Here is an 18926-nt window from a genome sequence, read left to right on the forward strand (position 1 = left end):
GCGGGTTTTGCCACAGCCTGTCCCCGAGTGCCTCTGTGCTGTGTGGAACCCCAGGGCTGCGGGGAGGGGACAGAGGACGGGTGGAGGCAGCAAACAGGATTCCCAACACCATCACGGCACCCCTTGAACACAGCTGGACTGAGGGGTGCCATTAGAACAAACAGAGCTCATTGCTGCAGGCCAAAGCTTCCCCAGCTGAGAAGGGCCAGAAGGATGGCCAGAGCATTTCCCAGCACCCCAACACCCACCACAGTGACCTGGCCAGTGCAAGCACAACTGCATCCAGCTGCCCCGTGGAACAGCTCCCCCTGAGAGGCTGGCAGCACTGGGGGACCGTGGTGTGTGTCCCCCCAGGCTGCTGCAGTGCCTGTGTGTGCAGGGGATGTACATGGTAGGGGGGGCTGAACCTGTTTACACACACACACACACGAGAAATCATCAGACACACAGGGAAAGTCTCCACACACGTACTCAAGATGCACATGTGTGTGCCCCTGCACTAGAGCCCTTGCAGGGCTGCCTGCACAAGGCTTCTGTGGGGTCACCATGTTGGGACAGACAGGACAGAGATGAAAAAGGCATGCAACAATGTTTTCAAGCCCCTGTGGCCTGTGTTTTGCTGTTTACCCGGCGTTTCCAGGGTACCAACCACCCCCAGCTCCACTGTGACTCACACAGGGCTGGGGTTGAGCCGCCCTCACCACAGCAGAGACATGAAACTGTGTGGAGCTGGGCTGCTGCAGCACAGCTGTGGCCTCTGCCTGCTCCCCTGGCCCAAGGATGGCTCTGGCTGGCCCAGCAGTTCTGTCCCGACAGGAAACCCTGGGGGGCAATACTGCACCTTGCTTCAAACGTCCTGCCAGCCTGGGGCTCTGCACAAACACCTCCAGGTTTTAACCTGTATTAGCCACCAGCAGCCCCAGGGATAGAGGAATTGGGGCTTTTTTTCTCTCCCTCACATACCCCTGGGGTTGAATCAAAAGCTGGCTGTGCCCTAGGACAGGATTGGGGCATTCCCCACCCCTGTCCAGCACTGTTCAATCCAGATGACCCATCCTTATATCATATTTTGAGATGGCCCAAAATGAAAAACAAAAAATATCAATGATGGCTGTAAGAACAAAAGTACCAGAGGAAGAGCAGAGCTGAGGGTACAGCTCCACACAGCCTGAGAAGAGCTTCCTTTGTGCTTGTGCTGCCAAGTCTGCCCTGCACAGGTGTGACACAGGGGACAGAGACCTGCAGATTCACAGCACTTTTCCGTACCACACATCCAGCCCTTGGGAAGAGGCGACCTGCTCCTATCTCCAAAAACCCATCTTGGCTCAGCCAGGGCCTTCTAGGGGGAACTATCCCCTCCTGCAAAGGTGGGGAACTGCCAGCTTTTCCCAGTTGGGAAACAGCACCAGCCCAGTATCCACACCAGTCCCATTCCAGCAATTTCCAGCCTCTTCCCCAGTGCCATCACTCTCCCCTCTCTTCCCAGCCACAGACACAGCTTGGAGTGCAGGTATATATAAAAAGTAGAGTTTATTGCCATTTCTATCTAGATTTACACAACAGTGTCACCGCTTCTGACATCAAAAGCAATGTCCCGTCACATCCCAGGGAAAGGCCAGGGACAGAGGGGAGCCCAGAGCATGGGCTGGCTCCTCCAGCTCAGAGGGTTAGAGCACAGCCTGGCTTGTGGCTCTGCCCAGTGGTCAGTCCAGATCCTCCCAGTGCTGCTGCATGGTTCTGTCAGGTGGGATGCCAGAGAGGAGCGAGTCTGTCCCCTCCTTGGTGCCACTGGCAATAGCTGTGTGCCCACTGACGGGCGCTCACCATTCCAGCCCGCCTTCCGACGCCCCAGCTGCTCAGGTGGGCACGGCTGAGCCAGAGCGGGCACCCCGCGGCCTCGGAGGCACCTCTGGTGCGCGTGTTTGTACATAGATACGGCTACACAAGATGCCCAAACTAACAAAACAAGCTTTTTCTCCTTGTAATCCCCACACTGCTGTGCGTTCAGCCACGGTCTACGCTGCGGCTGCCAGCCCTGGTGCTGCTCAGTCTGGCTTGGGTTCCAGCAGGCTCCTGGGTGGCTTGTGGGACACATCTGCTTCGCTCACTAAACATCGGTCTCCCTCCAATGTCGGGCTTGGCCAGAAAGAGACACCCCCCTGCAGAGTGCAAGCACGGCCTGGGGCCTGGCGTGTGCTCCTTCCCACCGCTGGTACCAGCATGGTGCTAAAGCCTGCCCAGCCTCGCTCTGCAGCAGGGCCCGGGGTTCCACAGATCTCCTCCTGGCACCTGCTGGGTGGTTGGGTGGGGAGGGGGGGTCAGCTGCCCCTGTCTTCCTTGAAGAAGAGCATCCTCATGAAGGAGACGGCCGCTGGCTCTGCGGGCTGGCCAGGGCTGCCCGAGGGGTGCGGCTCAGTGCCAGGGTCTGGCAGTCCTTCGTGTGAGATGAAGGCGGAAACGATTTTGCAGGAGATTAAGTAGAAAGAGTTCTGTGGCTCTGCCCACCCCGAGGACAGAGCCACCTTACACCGCAGAGCCCCCGGAGCGCTGGGCCGGGGCAGCCACCCCGGGGCTCTGCTCCTCAGGGCACAGCACCTCTGCTGGGAGCCGGGACTGGAACTTCTCCAGCTGCTCAGGGCTGGCCAGGGTCTTCAGGAGGCTGTTCTCACGCTCCAGCTGGGAGTTTTTCTCCAACAGTTCCTTGATTTGCTCTTTCAGGACTTCCACCTCCTCCCGCACAGCATACATCAGATGATTTTTCACAAGATCCTGCAAAATGCCATGGAAGAGACCTATCAATGGAGAGTAATGCCCTGGGGGGTGCTCCCTCCCATTCCCAAGTGCTGGGGAAAGTGCAAAATGCTGGAGAAGCTTTTCCCAAGGACTATCCCTCCCCACCCCAACTTTGGAACCCTGGCCCAGGGTTTGGTGCTCATCCAGCACAACTCCCTCAAGGGGCATCTCTCTGGTCTCTCTGCATCCAGAAGCACTCTCCAGCCTCCTCCCCTGCCCCGGGATTTGTGGGGGCTGCAGTTCCTGAGCGCCCAGGGGACCCGGCTGGGGCAAGCCCAGAGCCCGAAAGTCCGGCTCCATGTCCGCTCTCGCTCCCTGCGCACTGCGGAGGGGCTGGAGCCAATGAGCTTTGCGGCGGTTGCAGACAAAGAGCGGCTCTGCCTGGCAGCGGGGTGGGGAGTGGGGACCCCCGCGGGTCGAGGGACCCCCGGCCCTGGGCAGAGCAGCCACCCGGGAGCGGGGAGCCCAGCCCCGGGCACGGCAGCCGCGGGTGGCGGGGCAGGTGCGGGGCAGAGGGGGCAGCGCTGCAGCTCACCATCGCCTGCTCGATCTTGTTGTCGATGGCCACCACGCTGGCTCCGGAGGCGCTGGAAGAGAGCGGAAAGGCCGGGGGTCAGCACCGAACGCCTCCCTTCCACAGGGGTCCGTGCAGCGACGCCTCCCCCCCAGCGCTCGGGGCGCGCCCCTCCCGAGGGAACCGATGGATTCAGGCACCGGTCGCGTTTGTGCTTCGCTCCTGGAGCAGCTTTTCCCCCGCACCTCAGCACCGGGGCTGCCCCTACCTGTTATCGAGCTTCACGGAGACCACATCCCCCCCGAGCAGGGAGGAGAAGAAGGAGATGGAGAAGTTGTGGAGCTGGTAGACAGCCACCTCCATGGGGGACTGGTACATGCCGGTGCTCATGGCTGTGGGCGCAGGAACACACACTCGCACAGACGGAGCGAAACGCACTGCGGGCCTCCCGAGGCAACCCGGCTTTATATCGGCGGTGCCCGCCCTGCCGGGAGGGGCGAACGCGGCCGGGACCGCCCGCAGCGCCGCGCCGGGGGCTGTGCCGGTACCGCCTCCGGTACTCAGCCTGTGTACTGCCCCCCCGGTACCGCCTCCGGTACTCAGCCTGTGTACTGCCTCCCGGTACCGCCTCCGGTACTCAGTCTGTGTACTGCCCCCCCGGTACTGCCCCCCCGGTACTGTCCTGGTACTGCCCCGGTACTGCCCCGGTACTCAGCCCGTGTTCTGCCCCGGTACTGCCCCGGTACTCAGCCCGTGTTCTGCCCCCCTGTGCAGCCCCTCCGCCCCTTCCAGCTGAAGCACAGCACGGCGCCGCCGAGCACGAGAACCCCGCTCTTCAGCACCGCGTCCCCCCCAGTCTGGACCCCCCTCTTCAGCACCGCGTCCCCCCCAGTCTGGACCCTCCTCCACGCCCCTCGTCCGGCAGCCCCAGCGGAGCCAGCCCCGCTCAGCATCCCGGGGACACACGCTCCTGCTGGGAGAAGGGCTGAGCCCAGGCTGCGTTTGGAGGTGCAGCCTGCCCGTCCTGCCAAGTGAGGCCCGAGGACTGTGCACAGCAGGCAGGAGGGAAAGGGGAGCCACGGGCATTCAAAATAGACCCCCGGGTGAAAAATAGAAACGGGAATGAAAAACAGAAACGGGCTGCTAAAAACCGGGGTGCATAACAGAAACGAGGGTGCAAAACAAACAGAAACACGAGTGACAAACAACAGAAACGAGAGCGGAAAAACAACCCAGGCGTAAAAAAACAACTCCAGGAGGGGAAACTAAAACCTGCGTGCAAAGCAAACCCGGGGTGCAGAACCAACCCAGGGTACAGAACACGCCCCGAGGTTGCAGAACAACAACTGCGGAGTGCAGAAGAAACCCGGGGTATAGAACAACACCCCCGGAGTGCAGAACAGCCCCCAAATACAGAACAAAACAGAGGTACAAAACTCGGGATACAGAGCAAAACAACCCCAAGGTGCAGAACGAGAAATCTAGGGTGCAGAAGAATGAACTTGTGGTGCAGAACAAATTCAGGGTACAGAACACGCCCAGGGCGCAGAACAACAACCGCGGGATGGCAGAGCAAATCTGGGGTCCAGAACAAACTCGGGGGCACTAAACACCGCCACCCCGAGGCTCCGAGCGCTCCGGGGGTCCCGAACAAAGCGGGGTCCCGAACAGAGGGGGGTCCAGAACAAATCGGGGTCCCGAACAAAGGGGGGGTCCCGAACAAAGGGGGGTCCAGAACAAAGCGGAGGTCCCGAACAAAGGGGGGGTCCCGAACAAAGCGGGGGTCCCGAACAAAGGGGGGGTCCCGAACAAAGGGGGGGTCCAGCGCCGCTCCCCGGGGCCGGGCGCGCCCCGCCCATCGTTGCATAACCGCGCACGGCGCCCCCGCGCGGGCACGGGCGGCACTGCGGGCCCCGCTCCGCACACGGAGCGAGCGCGGGTGGAGGCTGGAGAGGCTGGGGAGGCTGGGGAGGCTCTGGAGGCTGTGGAGGGTGTGGAGGCTGTGGAGGGTGTGGAGGCTGTGGAGGCTGGGGAGGCTGTGGAGGCTGGGGAGGCTGTGGAGGCTGGGGAGGCTGGGGAGGCTCTGGAGGCTCTGGAGAGTGTGGAGGAGCGGAGTCTCTGGAGGCTCCGGAGGCGTTCCACAGCCCCAAGGGCTGGGAGCAGGGCCCCTAAAACGACGGCAGCATCCCAGGGGCGGGGGTGGCGCTGCCCAGCCGGTGCTGACCCCGCTGCCCCTGGGCGCCCACTTATCTCCGCCCTCTGGATCAACTTTGCTCAGTGGTTGCCTGCTGCCCCTGACCCCGGGGCTCATCCCCTGCTAGGCACGGCGAGGCTGATGCTGGATGGCGCACCCCACACACGGCACAGCATCCACGGAAGAGTTAGTGCCGGCAGGGCATGTGCACCCCAGGGATGCTGCAAAGGACACTGAGCAGCAGTCCCGGGCCAGGGCGTACAAAATGTGCCTGGCACTTGGCTGTTGGGAGAGGCCAAGGAACCCTGACTTGTGGGTGTGCTGCTGTGCCCCTTCCTTGAGTGGGGAGGAGGAGCAGAGTGGAATTTCCCCATCAAAATGGAAACTGAGGCACAGTGCAGCACAGCTTCTGCTGGGAGCCAGACCTAGCCAGGCAGCTCTCCACAAACCACAACCCCCTCCCAGGGCAGGACGAGGATGCTGTGCTGTCTGTGAACCGCAGCCGGGCATATGTAGGTGCCCTGGGATGTGCGGGTTTGATGCAGGGATGTGAGAAAGCATCTTCTCCCTGGTGGGCCCGTCTGGAAGCTGTGGGGAGGATTATGCACATCCCCCTGTGTCAGCCCCACTCCAGCCCATGCAGAGCTGCTGGGTGGGGGCTGAGCAGGGTGCTGGCACTGCACAGAGTGGGCAGGTATCTGTCCCCCAAGCCCCGAGGTTGGCCCGTGCTCCCCCCCCGACCCACAGCAGGCCCTACTCACCAGTCCCTCCTTCTGAAGAGGCTCGGGGAGTACGGCGGCTGGAAGGCCATGCCACACCGTGACCCAGCTCTGCCCCTCTGCTCCCAGCAGCGATGCCGGCTCTGCCTGTGGCTGCGTCCCCACGGCTCACAGTGACAGAGACAGCCTGGGTGCTGGCTGCATCCAGGGGCTCCAGCCACAGGGTAAACATGCTGGGAGATGACCTCAGCTGTACTCAATTGGCCCTTTCAAGACCAATGGCCAGTGTGCCATCCCAAGCTGTGCGGGTGCCCCCCTCCCTGGGGAGATGAAAGGCCTCTGTGTGCGCTTGTCCCCAGAGTGGCTGGTGGTGGGCTTGGTGGCGGCCCCTGGGACACAGCTTTGTCCCCTTGCTGGGACAAGTCCAGACCACCCACACCAGGGGTCCCTTGGCTGAGTTTGCCACTGCAGCTCATGAAGCATGCTGGTTTCACTGTGGAGAAGACAGGAGAGATGGGGAGAGCATTTTCTCCTACGGTTGTGCCACCTCCTGTCTTCTGCAGAGAGGTGACAGCAGCAGGGAGATGGGATGGGCAGACCCCAGTCTGCCCCCAGCCCTGGCAGCTGTGCCTGTTTTCCCACCTCCTGTGGCATGTCCCCCCCAGTGCTGGCGCAGCCTCCTTCCCAAAGGAAGCTCTCAATCATCAGTGGCAGGGACCAAGGGCTCCAGAACCGGCAAGCCAGAGCTTGGCTGGTGGTCCTTGTCCTGGTTCCTGGTCCCCACCTGGTACCTTTCTGATGCAGCATTCAGGCACCAAGGAAAAAACCCAAATACTTCTGCAGCTACTGGAGTGAAGCTGGAAAATGCTTCAGCTCTGCCACCTCCAATATTTTTCCCATGGAGCTGGGACTATTGCAAAAATAAACCGGAGTAAGTCACTGATTTCCCTGCAGTCCTCCTGGGTCTCTCCACCCAGCCCTGCCCACATCACCGCTTGGGGCATGGGCTCCTCACTCAGGCAGGGCAGGACGCTGTCAGCCTTCGAGAGGCCCCAGCAAGGGATGCCCTGCAGGGATGGAGAAGCAGAAGTTTCTTTCCTGGCGCTCAGTAAATGAGAGATCCCTACGCAGCCGCTGGCCAGGGCAGGTGAAGCCGGGCAGGGGCTGCAGCCCCTCGCAGCCCCCCAAGCTCGGCACAGCTCGCAGCCCTGCAGGCGGCTCCTGCCCGCACCCATGGGCGCACACGGCGCCCGCCCACGCGCCCTGCACGCGTCTGCAGCCCACGGGCACGCGTGGGCACACCGGGGCCTACTGCTCGCACACATGTGCCAGCACGCTCGGGCATCACCCGGAGCCCACGATCTCGAGGGTCTTTTCCGACCCGAATGCCCCCGTGACACGTGCTCTGCGTCCCAAACAGACGCTGCTCCACGCAGAGGCAGGAGCGCTGCCCTGACTGACAGTGTGTACTGCCCTGACTGACAGTGTGCGCTGCCCTGACTGACAGTGTGTACTGCCCTGACTGACAGTGTGCGCTGCCCTGACTGCACACCTGAGCCAGCAGCACAGCACAGGGCACTCTGCGAGCCCTGCAGAGCCCTCGGTGCCACCTGCAGAGCCCTCGGTGTCACCTGCAGAGCCCTCGGTGTCACCTGCAGCCCTGCTGGCACCCCCACAGCCCTGCTGGATCCTGCTTCGTGCCAGCTCTGCCCAGGAGCCCCTCTGAGCTGCCCCAATGCCCCCACAGCAGCAGGGCCCTACACAGGGCTCCAGCTGCTCCCCAAGGTGTGGGGGGCCCTTTCCTACCATACCTGGCCTTGCCAGGCCGCTGGCAGCCGCCTCCTCTCCCACCACCCACTCCTGCTCCTCCAAGCAGAGCAGGGTGGGCAGCACACAAGCTTGTGCTTCCTAAAGAGCAGGGCGTCACAGACTCTGTTACCCTCCAGCACCGAGTGCCTGGAGCAGGGCCTGTGGTGTGATCTGCACCCTGGGACAGCAGCACATCCGCTCCTGTGTCCACACACAGTGACAGGAGGCTCATCAGGCCGGGTCCATGGTGTGATCTGCACCCTGGGACAGCAGCACAGCCACTCCTGAGCACACACACAGTGACAGGAGGCTCATCAGGCCGGGCCCGGCTCGTGCCTGTGGTTATTTTGGTAACAGTGACAGCAGCCGCAATACAGGGTAATTGTGACACTAATTGTTGTGCTCTCGGGGGAAAAAAAAGCACCCGCGGTTGTCATCGAGCAGTGAGGAGAGGTGGTGACAGCAGCCAGTGATGATATCAGCCCAGCAGCGGCCCTGCAGGACACCCCAAAGCTGCTGGCAGCCCCTCAGCCCTCACACAGCCTGTGCCTCGGCCCAGAAGATGCCAGCCAGGTGACAATAGGTGACAACCCCCTCCTCAGCAATGGGACTTGGAGTTGTGCAGCAGCACAGGGCTCTGCCAGACTGGAGCAAGGGGCAAGAGGGGATTATCGCTCGCTGCCTGCATCCCACACCTGCACAGTGCTGTGGCTCTGGGGATGTGCCCTCTCCCCACAGCCCCGGGGACAAGATGTGCCTTTGTACCGTGCCCTGTGTGCTGGAGCTGCTCCAGGCCCTGCAGTGCCACCCACCAAAGGATGCTCCTGTCCCGGTAGCGGCCGATGGAGCCGGTGGAGGGGTGCTCGGGGCTTCAGGAGCAGCCCTGGCTCCCCAGACTTGGCTCTCCCCCTACTCCAGCCTGTGCTCATGGCTCCGTGGCAGTTTTCCTGGCTTGCTCTCTCCCAAGGACTCAGCTCAATGGGAGGAAGGCCCTTCAGAGGGTCTGAGGCGTGGGAAATGTTTATAGCCTGGCCCCAGAGACACTGGAGAGCAAACTGGGAAAGGCGCAGAGCCAAGGCTGCCCAGGCTGCTCTGCAGAGTCAGATCTCCTGCTCCAAGGGTCAGAGCAGAGTGAGAGAGGAAAAGCTACTGCTTGCAAACACACAGCTAAGAAAACTCTGCCTGTCACAGCCCAAAATCCTGCAATTGTGGTGGCATAAGCCAAGGGACTGGGAATGCCAGCACTGGACATGCCCTGCAGGAGCAGAGGGAAGTGTGGCTGGGGACACGGGTGATGGCTGGGGCCTGTGGGAGCCTGTGGCAGGAAGGGCTGGGTGTGGGACAGGGCTGAGGAGCTCCAGGTCGTGTCCAGCACCTCTATCCTGGTTCTGGGAAAGGTTTGCCCCCAGGCAAACAGGCAGCCGAGTCATCTGCCATGCCAATCCCAGGGTCCTGAACAGCACCCTGTGTCACCGGTGTGGGGCCCTTGTGCCCATCCCCAGGGCTGTGGGCCGAGCACTGCCAGGACACGCCAACTGTCCAGATCTTGGTTTCCTCCTGGAGATCCCCTGGCTGAGCTGCTCCCTGAGGCCTGGCACTACCCCCAGCTCGGCTGCTGCCTTCCAGGACGTGTGGGACGTGCAGAAGCCCCATGGAACCAGGAGCCCCGTGACAAGGGGACCCAGGTCATGCCCATCACAGCCTTGGAGGGGTCATAAATCCCCCAACCCAGGGCACGTGCTGCTCCAGAACAGCGAGAAACCACTCCTGGGCACACCTGGATGTGCCTGGGTAGGGATGCACCCCCTGCCTGCTTGGTCCCAGTCCCAAGCCAGGGGACACCAGAGTCATGTGTGGCTCACACAGAAGTGGTGGCCCCTCCACGCTGGGGAAGCCCAGGGACGGTTTCAGGGAGGGAAGGCCTGAGGGGAACCTTCCCTTGGCAAGGCTGACAGGGAACATGTCCTCCTTCCCTTCATGCCCAGTGGAGACAGAGTGGGCTCTTTGGCCATGGGCAGGGGACACAGGTGACCTGCTCCACCAGGCAGCAGGCATGAAGGCAGGGATTGTGCTGCAGAGACTCCTCCAACCTGTCAGGCTGTGGGGTGGTGGAGGGAGCCCTGGTAGGCTCCTGTGTCCAGCTGTGGGGCTGACTGCTTCCTCCGATAAAGGTACTTGGCTGTACTCCCAGTTCTGGTTTTTTCTAGCATGCGAGTGCACACCCTCGAGCCAGCCTGCTGAGAGCTGCAATTTTTCTTTAACTGTCACCAGACCCTCTTCTTCCTCCTGTGCCCCAGCAGCAGCAGTGTGAGAAGGGGAGGTCAGAGAGGACCCAGTTCCAGACAAGCCCTTCTCACCGTGTCGGAAGCCCCCAGAGTCACGGCTTCCCCGGGCATGCTGGCATAGGAGAGGAAGAGGAAAAAGAGCTCATTGGAGAGCCCTGGATCAGGAGGCCAAACATCCCACCTTGCTCGTGTTTGTCAACACCAGCCCCATGCTGCTGCCATCCCATTGTGGGAGTCCCAGTGGGTGCCCTGCCAGGGGCTGTGGGGCACCCTTGCCCCTCACTGCTCCCCACAAAGGGTCCCACAGCTGCCAAACACTGAGGTGAGAGTGCCAGCTATGGCACAGCCCAGTGAAAACCCTGCAGCTTTCTCTGAGCATCGTGCCGGCTGTTGAGGCAGTGCAGCTGACCCCCACCACGCTACCTGCTCCCACGGAGCAGGAATGCCCAGCTCCAGGGAGGATGGCAGGCTGAACCCTTGGCTGAGCTTTAATCCACAGATCTGTCTGCAGAGCAGAGTGTTTCACACCCACAGGCCGTGGCTGGAGTCCTGTCACTGAACTGGGTGTTATCATGTCCTGGTTACCCGTGCCCTGCCCTGGCGCTCCTGCCAGCCATGGCTCTGAACTCCAGAGCTCTCCTTGCTCCTTGCCTGACCGTGTTATCCTGCACAGCCTCAGCTGCATGAGCCCCAGATCCTGGCTGCCCTTTTCTGGCCCATTTTTGGGGGAGTGGGGATAGGGCAGAGGTGGTGGCAACACTGAAGGGACCTCTGGCAGCACGAGGGCTACGAGGTGCCCTTGCACCCACGGGGGGCTGCCAGCCTGGCTCCTGCCTCCCCAGCCCCAGAGAGAAACCCCAAAGGAGGGCCTCTGGCATCCTCCAAAAACAATCCCAGGCCCCTTTTCAGGCAGGAGCAGGAGCTCTGGAGCCCTGCTGGGCGCTGGCAGCTGCTGCCCTGCGGCGTGCGGGAGTGCCCGCTCGTTAATTGGGAGGCAGCTCGTTATGTAATGAGGACGGAGGCAGGGGAGCTGTGAGAGCTGTGCAGCGCACCCCACGCTACCCAAATCTGCTCTTCCAGCCCAGAATAAGCCCTGTTTCTGGGAGCCCTCAAACCCTTCACTGGCCCCTTCCACAGGTGCTGCAGCCTGCTGCTCTCCTGCCTGGCCCAGCGCTTGGGGAGAGCCCCAGCACAGCCCCAGGAGCCCCAGCAGCCCCAGGAGCTCTAGCACAGCCCCAGCACAGCCCCAGGAGCCCCAGCAGCCCCAGGAGCTCTAGCACAGCCCCAGCACAGCCCCAGCAGCCCCAGGAGCCCCAGCACAGCCCCAGCAGCACCCCAGCACAGCCCCAGGAGCCCCAGCAGCCCCAGGAGCTCCAGCACAGCCCCAGCACAGCCCCAGCACAGACCCAGCACAGCCCCAGCACAGCCCCAGGAGCCCCAGCAGCCCCAGCAGAGCCCCAGTACAGCCCCAGCACAGCCCCAGGAGCCCCAGGAGCCCCAGTACAGCCCCAGCACAGCCCCAGCACAGCCCCTGGAACCCCAGCACAGCCCCAGCACAGGCCCTGGAGCCCCAGCACAGCCCCAGCAGACCCAGCACAGCCCCAGGAGCCCCAGCAGAGCCCCAGCAGAGCCCCAGCAGAGCCCCAGCACAGCCCCAGCAGCCCCACGACATCCGAGGGACAGCCGGAGCCGGTGGGGCTGTGAGAGCAGAGCCGCTCAGGGCTGGAGGAGCAGAGCTCGGCTGGCATGAGCCAGCACCCGCAGCAGGTCAGGCAAGGACACGCAGGGCGGCACAGCTTCAGCTGAGGTGGTTATTAATACCCCACTTGGCCTTTGCAAGGAATCCCGGGCATTTCAAATCAGGGACCTTCGCAGAAACCCTGCCGTCACTGACATTTCAGAACAATAACAATGTGAAAGACAATCGGTTGCTGGCAGGATGTGTACCTGTGCTGCTGCCGTGGCTCTCTGCGTGCCCGAGCTCAGCAGCCAGCCCTCACCTTGCTTGTGCCAAACCCTGGGGACAAGCTGAGACCATGCCCTGCCTCCAAACCACCCGGAGCAGTCCTGCTCCTCTTCACAGGCATATCACTGTGATGGTCTCACTTAGGGACATGGAAATGTCTTGTCCTTCTCCATGGTATCTGCCACCTTCTGCCAATCTGGACAGGGCTGCCATCCTCAGGGAATTGCAGGTGGGGGTGGCAAGGACTGGATCCCACCCTGATCCTGGAGTCTGAGGGCCCAGAGTTTCTCCTCTGCCACCAGAGTTGTTCTGCAGCAAAAGCCCCCTCAAACAGATATATATATGTATATATATATATAACTCAGCACACAGACAGAGGATGATCTCCTGTCCCAAAGCCAGCCATGTGCAGCACCTGGATAAATATAACTCAGAGCTCATTTGCAAAGCATTGGGATGGGTTGTAGCCTCTCTTGCCTCTCCAGCCCTCTTCTCCCAACACTCATCCTGGGGTAAAATTGCAGGTGATGATCTCAGAAATCTTTTCCAACCTAATGGGTTCTGTGATTCTCTACCCTCTGCCAAGAGGGTCTCGGTCCTTCCCAAGGGCAGGATCCACCCGCAGCCTCACTGGCCTTGGCAGTCCACAAAAGGCGCACAGACCCGTGCATGGTCACATCCCCTGGGCACACACACAGCTGCCAGGCTCTGACAACACTTATCCCAAGCCTTTCCAAGCCCTTTGATCCCTTGCAGGTCCCGGTGCTCCCCCAAAGTACAAAGGCAGCTTCAACCCTTTTTGTGGTGGGCAGTGGCCAAGGAGGTGGTGTTGGGTCCCAGCAGAGACCATCCAGGATCAGGCCATGTCTCACTGGGAAGGGACAATGCGCTGGGATCAGGGCAGACCCCTGCAGCCTCCTTCAGCTCCAACATCTTCTTCATCTTTACACTTCAAAGCCAGAAAATATCCTGGCCAGCCTTTTCCCCATAGGGCCATGCTGTCACCCCTGCCTGACCTTGGGACACCTACTTCTGCTTGTGCAGAGCCAAGTGCCTGCCCTAGCAGATGGGCAGTGCTGGAGAATCCCCAGAGAACCAAGATGACAGGCTCCTGAGAAGCTGACGTTGGCATCACCAGACTGGTTCAGCTGTGCCAGCCCCCTTGGCCACAGCCTTGTGGTCAGGGGCAAATGGTTCCCTCCCAAGGGGCTGGAGGGGCTGAGCAGGACCCTCCTGTGCTTCAGAGAACGTTGGGAATATCCTTCTGGAGGGAGCTGGGTCTTGCAGGGGCAGGCATGGTGTGGCCCGTGCTGCTGCCAGCCCTGCCCAGCCATGCCAACCCAGTGCACTGTGGCAGAGCCCCTGTGAGCCTGGGCTGCTGGGACACGGGCTCCCAGCCTGCTGGGTCACGGGCTCCCAGCCTGCTGGGTCAGGGGCTGGGGGTGCCGAGGTGTTGGGATGCCTGTGATGGAGACCCCAGCAGGCTGAGCCTGCCTGACATCTTCCCGAGGGTGGGAGGATTTGGGTACGCCAAGGTCAGCCCCTCCCAGCGGTACAAAGCCACTCCTGCCACAGAAACAAATCCCCCCAGCACCTCGGTGGTGTGCAGGGCTTGCAACCAACACTGCAGACCACAGGCTGGGCCATGTGCAGCTCTGTCTTGTGGGAGCAAAGCAAAGAAAGCCCTGGTGCATGGTTCTGGAGGGCAGGGGGACCCTCCTGTCCCCCTCCATGGCAGAGCTGTCCCAGGGCCAGAAGAAGGAGAGCAGGACAGCTCAGTCTCACACCCACACCTCTCTCATGCTCGCTCATGGCCCCTCTCCCCATCAATGTGTTCTTGTTGCTCCAGCCCACTCGACCAGCTGGAATGCTCACCCTGGCCCTGCCACCCCAGCATGCCCTTTATGCCCTGGCTCCTCTCCTCCTGCATTGCTGCTGCAAAGTGACACCCGACAGACGGGAACAAGTGGTGTTGTGACACAAATGCCACCCTGGTACTGCTGCCCTGGCAGCTCCTGCTTGCTGGCCTGACCTTACAGAGGGAAAGGCAGTGCTGCCCTGCTTTGCCCAAATTCATGCTTCCCCCAGCCGCTCACACAGAGCTTCCCTGCCTCCCTGTGACTCCCGTGGCTTGCCCAGGCCTGGAAGAAAGTGGTCCTTGGCTCCCTTCACAGCTCAGACCAAAGGATGGGTCACTGCCGTGCTGTTGGATGGAGCAGCAGGTCTGGCAGTGCCTGCAGCCGATCTGGCAGTGCAGAGCCTGGAGCAGGATTGGCACAGGTTTCCAGGTGTGGCTCAGGAGAGGCTGGGCAGAGCACTGGTGTGGCTGGCTGATGTGGGCAAGCAGGCTGGTGTGTGCCTCCTCTCCCCACGCAGTCCCAGGCAGGTCCCGCTTGGATCATGGCTGGCACAAGCGCTGCCACCCTGCAGATCTCCTCCCACACCACTGGCTCCCCCCAGCTCATCCCCCAGCCCCCAGCAGAGGGATGGCAAAGACCTTTCTGCTCACTTCATTGGCACCTGCGGGGAGAAGGTGTGCACAGCCAGGATGGGGGCAGCTGTCCTCCCTACACCTGGTGCTTCCACGTGGGATTGGTGCCTTGGCCCTGCTGAGACCTCCTTGGAGAGCAGTTTGTGATGCTGTGTGTGAGGACATGCACAGGATCCTGTGTACTCCTAGAACAGCAGGGCTTTCTGCAGGAGCATCAGGCAGGAGGCAACTGGTCCAGAGCTTGCGTTCCTTGTGCATCCCTAACAACATCCCTGCTGTGAGCAAAGGGTGTGGAGAGCCTGGCAGGGACCAGCCAGCCAGAGAGGCCCCCCAGAGACAGGCTGGACATGCTGAAATGTGTGCTGGCTGAGAAGCACTGATCTGACCCTGAGCTGTCTCCATCCAGCCTCAGAGCCAGCCTCAGCTCTGGGTTCAGCATCTTGGGGATCCCATGCTGTCCTGGATGTCAGCCGCACCTGAGGATGTATATCCACAAAACCTTCCCCTCCTCCTGTGTTGCTGTAGGAGCACAGCAGCCAAAACAATGGGCACCAAATGGTTTGGGTTCCCAGGTGCCAGCAGCAGGATGCCCTTATCAGGCATGTTATCGGGGTGTTCCTCTGGCACCCACAGTCCTCCTCTGTGTATGCTATCTCCTCTTGGATGTGTTGGCTCATTCCCCAGAAGGAGAAAGTTCAGGCTGCAGCAAAACAACTGCAAACACAGGTGTGGGCGCACCTGGCTCCAGTGCCTGGGGCCATGCTGTGCCACCTAGGGGTGACGGGGGATCACCCAGGCAGCCTCCAGACCAAGGTGCCTGGACACTGGGTGTGACAGAGGGACAGAGCTTTGCACCACACCAGAGCACAGCCCGTCACAAACTCAATGTGCAGAGCCTCTTGGGACACCACGGGGCATGGAAGACAGGCAGCAAGGAATGCAAGGGACACTGACAGGGAGAAATCCTTGCCCCCTGGCATCTCTGCTCACTCCCTACCTCAGCAGAAGCACCACAGGTCCTGCTCCAGCAGGGGTGAGCTCGAAAGCAGCCCGCTGTGCCCGTGTCAGTGTCCTCTGGCCCACAGGCACTGTCACCGACTGCCCCAGCGAGCAGCCCGGGTGCTTGGCCCTGACCCCAGCCCTGGCAGCCCGTGCTGGGGACAGCGTCTCGCTTCCCCCTTCACCCGCAGTGCTGCAGCCTCCCAGGGAGGAGGGGAACCTCTCGCTCCTGTTCCTTCTCAGCCGGGCAGGTTCACTGCTCCCCGTTCGGGCCAGGTACGGGCGCCTTGGCGGCTGTCCCAGCTCCTCCCTGCCCACCTGAGCGGCAGCTCGGCGTTATGTAAGCGCAGGAGGAGCGGCTCCCTCCCAGCACAGCCTCCCGGCGTCAGGCGCTGCTGGCGAGGGGGCGGCTCTCCCGCGTGGGGCAGCCACGTGTGAGCCCACCCGGCCCCAGCGCCCACGGCACCTGCGGAGGGCACGGCCAGGGGGCTCGGAACGCCAGCCCCACAGCCGCTGCCTGCCGGGCATCTGCCCCCGATGGGCCACGGGTCCCTCCGGCCGCTGCGTGCGTCCCACCCGGCGGCCTCGGGCACCTGCGGCACTACTGGGACTGGGAGACCCTGACCTGCTAGCCCCGAACAGGCTGCTCCCCCACAGGGTGTCACCGGCTCCCTCTGTCACCAGAGCCAGCCCCACACAGCGCCGGTGCAGGACCTGAGACAGCTCTGTCCACTGCTCGCCTCTGGGGCTCACCTGGTCAGGGCTGGGGAGCCTGCACAGCGGTGCCCCTGGGACCTCCTGTGCAGGCTCCTCTGTCCTCACTGCTGGAGGAGGGAGCAGGGAAGACCCCCGGTCCTGCCTCCCCATTCGGCCGGGGAAGGGATGGGAGCAGCCCCCGGGACGTTCGGCTGTGGGGGCACAGGGAGCCTGCCCAGAGCAGCTCGGGCAGGGCAGAGCCGCTTCCCGGGGACGGCAAATACCGCTCCGGGCCAAGCCTGTGTCCACTCCGGGAGGGCCTGGGGGGCTGCAGAAAGGGCAGGAGCTGGCACTGGGACTCTCGGGCTCCCTACCCATGCTCTTAAATGACGCTCAAGATGGCTTTCGAGGTAGCACAGCTGCTTCCCAAGGAACCTGCTGCGCTCTCCACGCAGGATGGGGCCGATGCCCGTCCGTCGCTGGACACTATCCATGCCCCTGCGGGCACTGTCTGTGTGGACAGAGGTAGCCAGGGAGACGAGCACAGGGTCCAGCGGCCAAGACACACAGCTGGGGGCTGTTGTCACTGCCCGGCAGACACAGGGCACCCCGAGACGGGCACGGCGGACATGGTGGAGCGGAGCCACCGGGACCCGCACCCAGGCATGGGCTGGCACCACGTACGGAATCCGTGCCAGACACGGCCTCTCCCCACCCAGATCCCACCGCCGCTGACACCCCCCAGCCCCGAGGTCACACAAGTTCTCCTCTCTTGCCAGCCCCACATCGCTGCCAGCTCCGAGTCCGCTGTCCCGGGGCACCCGGCCCCGGCAGCTCGCAGGCTCCCGGCGGTGACACCCACCTGTGGAAGAGGAGGAGGATGGAGAGCAGGGTCTGGTCGATGTTCCTGTTGCAGATGCCCTGATTGAAGAGGTAGCAGGGGTCCCGCACGACGGGCTCCAGCGAGTCCTGGCGCATGATGGAGCTCAGCTTGTCGGTGTTGAGGTTCTGTCGGACCAGCTGCTCCCGCAGCTGCCGGAAGCTGCTCACGGTGGGGCTGCCCGGGTTGTTGTTCTCGCCCCCGGCCCCCTCCTCCAGCCCGCTCCGGTTGGCCAGGTCCAGGCAGCAGCTGCAGCAGTCCAGCCCCACGGGCGACCGGCACTCCTCCGCGGGCGACGAGGACATCCCGGGTGTCCCCGCGCCCGGCCACGGCGGCGCCGCCGGGGCCGCTCCCGGGGCCGCGGAGGGCGAGCGGCTGCAGGACGCGCCCGGTGCCGAGCGCCGCGAGCGGCCCCCGCCCGCCCCGCTCCCGTTCCGCCCGCCCCGCTCCCGTTCCGCCCGCCCCGGCCCCGGCCCCGGCCCCGGCCCAGCCCCGCTCTGCCCCGGCCCCTCCCCGGCCCCGCCCCGGCTCCGAGCATCCTGCCTCTGCTCCGCTCCTCTCCTCCCCGCTCCGCCCCAGCCCCGAGCATCCTGCCTCTGCTCCGCTCCTCTCCTCCCCGCTCCGCCCCAGCCCCGAGCATCCTGCCTCTGCTCCGCTCCTCTCCTCCCCACTCCGCCCCAGCCCGGCCCCTCTCCTCGCCGCTCCCCCACCCCGCTCCGCCGTTCCCCGGCAGCGCGCCCACACCGCGCTTGGGTCCGGGAGAAGTTGGCGAATTGTGACGTGGAGTGACAAAGAGCTACGGTGCCTCCTTCCCGGTGGGGACCCTCGCCCCGCCCTGTGCTGTCCGGGGGTGGCGTGGGGGCTCAGGGGGCTGGAGCTTCCTGCGGCATCACTCCGTGAAACTGGCGCGGGCAGCCCGCGTGGCTCCGGAGACGGGGCAGGAAAGAGGGAAAAGGGGATGAAAGTTCCCAGGATGGCGGGGGGAAAGCCAGGAAGGACCTGGCTCCACTGCTGGGGTGGGTGGAAGGCACGAAGCCTGGGGGTTATGGATGTTGGGCACGTTGATGCTCGCGGCAGGTGCCTGGGGCTCGAGAATATGCGAGGGAAAACGGGGATTTCCCGGAGCGGGAGGAGTGGCTTCCCTGCTGCATCTCAGGGTGAACATTTCTGCCACCACTGACCAGCACTGGAGGCTAGTAAAGAGTGGTTGGGGCACATGGTGCTGTCCTGGTGGGGCTGGGGCATGGGACAACACCTCAGAGAGGTGGGGACGACTGGCCCGGGACCCTCAGAATGAGATTCGGGAAGGTGACAAGGTCCCGACTTCGAAGCACACGCAGAGATGGGGTGAGAGGTTGCCGCGGGGCTGGGCTGCCATCGCTGCCGGTCAGTGAGCCTCAGGAGCAGCCCGGGGAACCCTCACCCTTCAGAGAGATGAAGGAGCGGGAGCTGCTGAGGAAGGGCTGGGCAAGGTCCAAGGAAGCAGAGCTGCGGAGGAGAGGAGCGGGCAGGCTGGGCAGGCAGGACCTGCGGCGGCGGGAGGCTCTGTACGACGGGCTTGCAAAAGGGCCGCTGGAAGG

General features: G+C 63.0%; 1 protein-coding gene across 2 annotated transcripts; it reads right to left on the minus strand.

Annotated features, from left to right (window-relative positions):
* Window positions 1-1513: 1513 nt before the first annotated feature.
* TSC22D3 (TSC22 domain family member 3) lies at window positions 1514-17788 on the minus strand. Of its 2 annotated transcripts, none has more exons than XM_058847430.1 (3): window positions 17329-17788; window positions 3329-3380; window positions 1514-2769 (listed from the first exon to the last, which is right to left on the minus strand). In XM_058847430.1, the coding sequence occupies exons 1-3, from the start codon at window positions 17649-17651 to the stop codon at window positions 2524-2526; spliced, it is 621 nt and encodes a 206-aa protein (XP_058703413.1). In that variant the 5' UTR covers window positions 17652-17788; the 3' UTR covers window positions 1514-2523. The 2 variants fall into 2 exon arrangements, with proteins under 2 accessions (XP_058703413.1, XP_058703414.1); XM_058847431.1 differs by lacking the exon at window positions 17329-17788 and adding an exon at window positions 3576-3834.
* Between the last annotated feature and the right edge of the window lie 1138 nt (window positions 17789-18926).

Source organism: Poecile atricapillus, chromosome 12, assembly GCF_030490865.1.
Source record: "Poecile atricapillus isolate bPoeAtr1 chromosome 12, bPoeAtr1.hap1, whole genome shotgun sequence".
Classification (NCBI taxonomy): Eukaryota; Metazoa; Chordata; class Aves; order Passeriformes; family Paridae; genus Poecile; species Poecile atricapillus.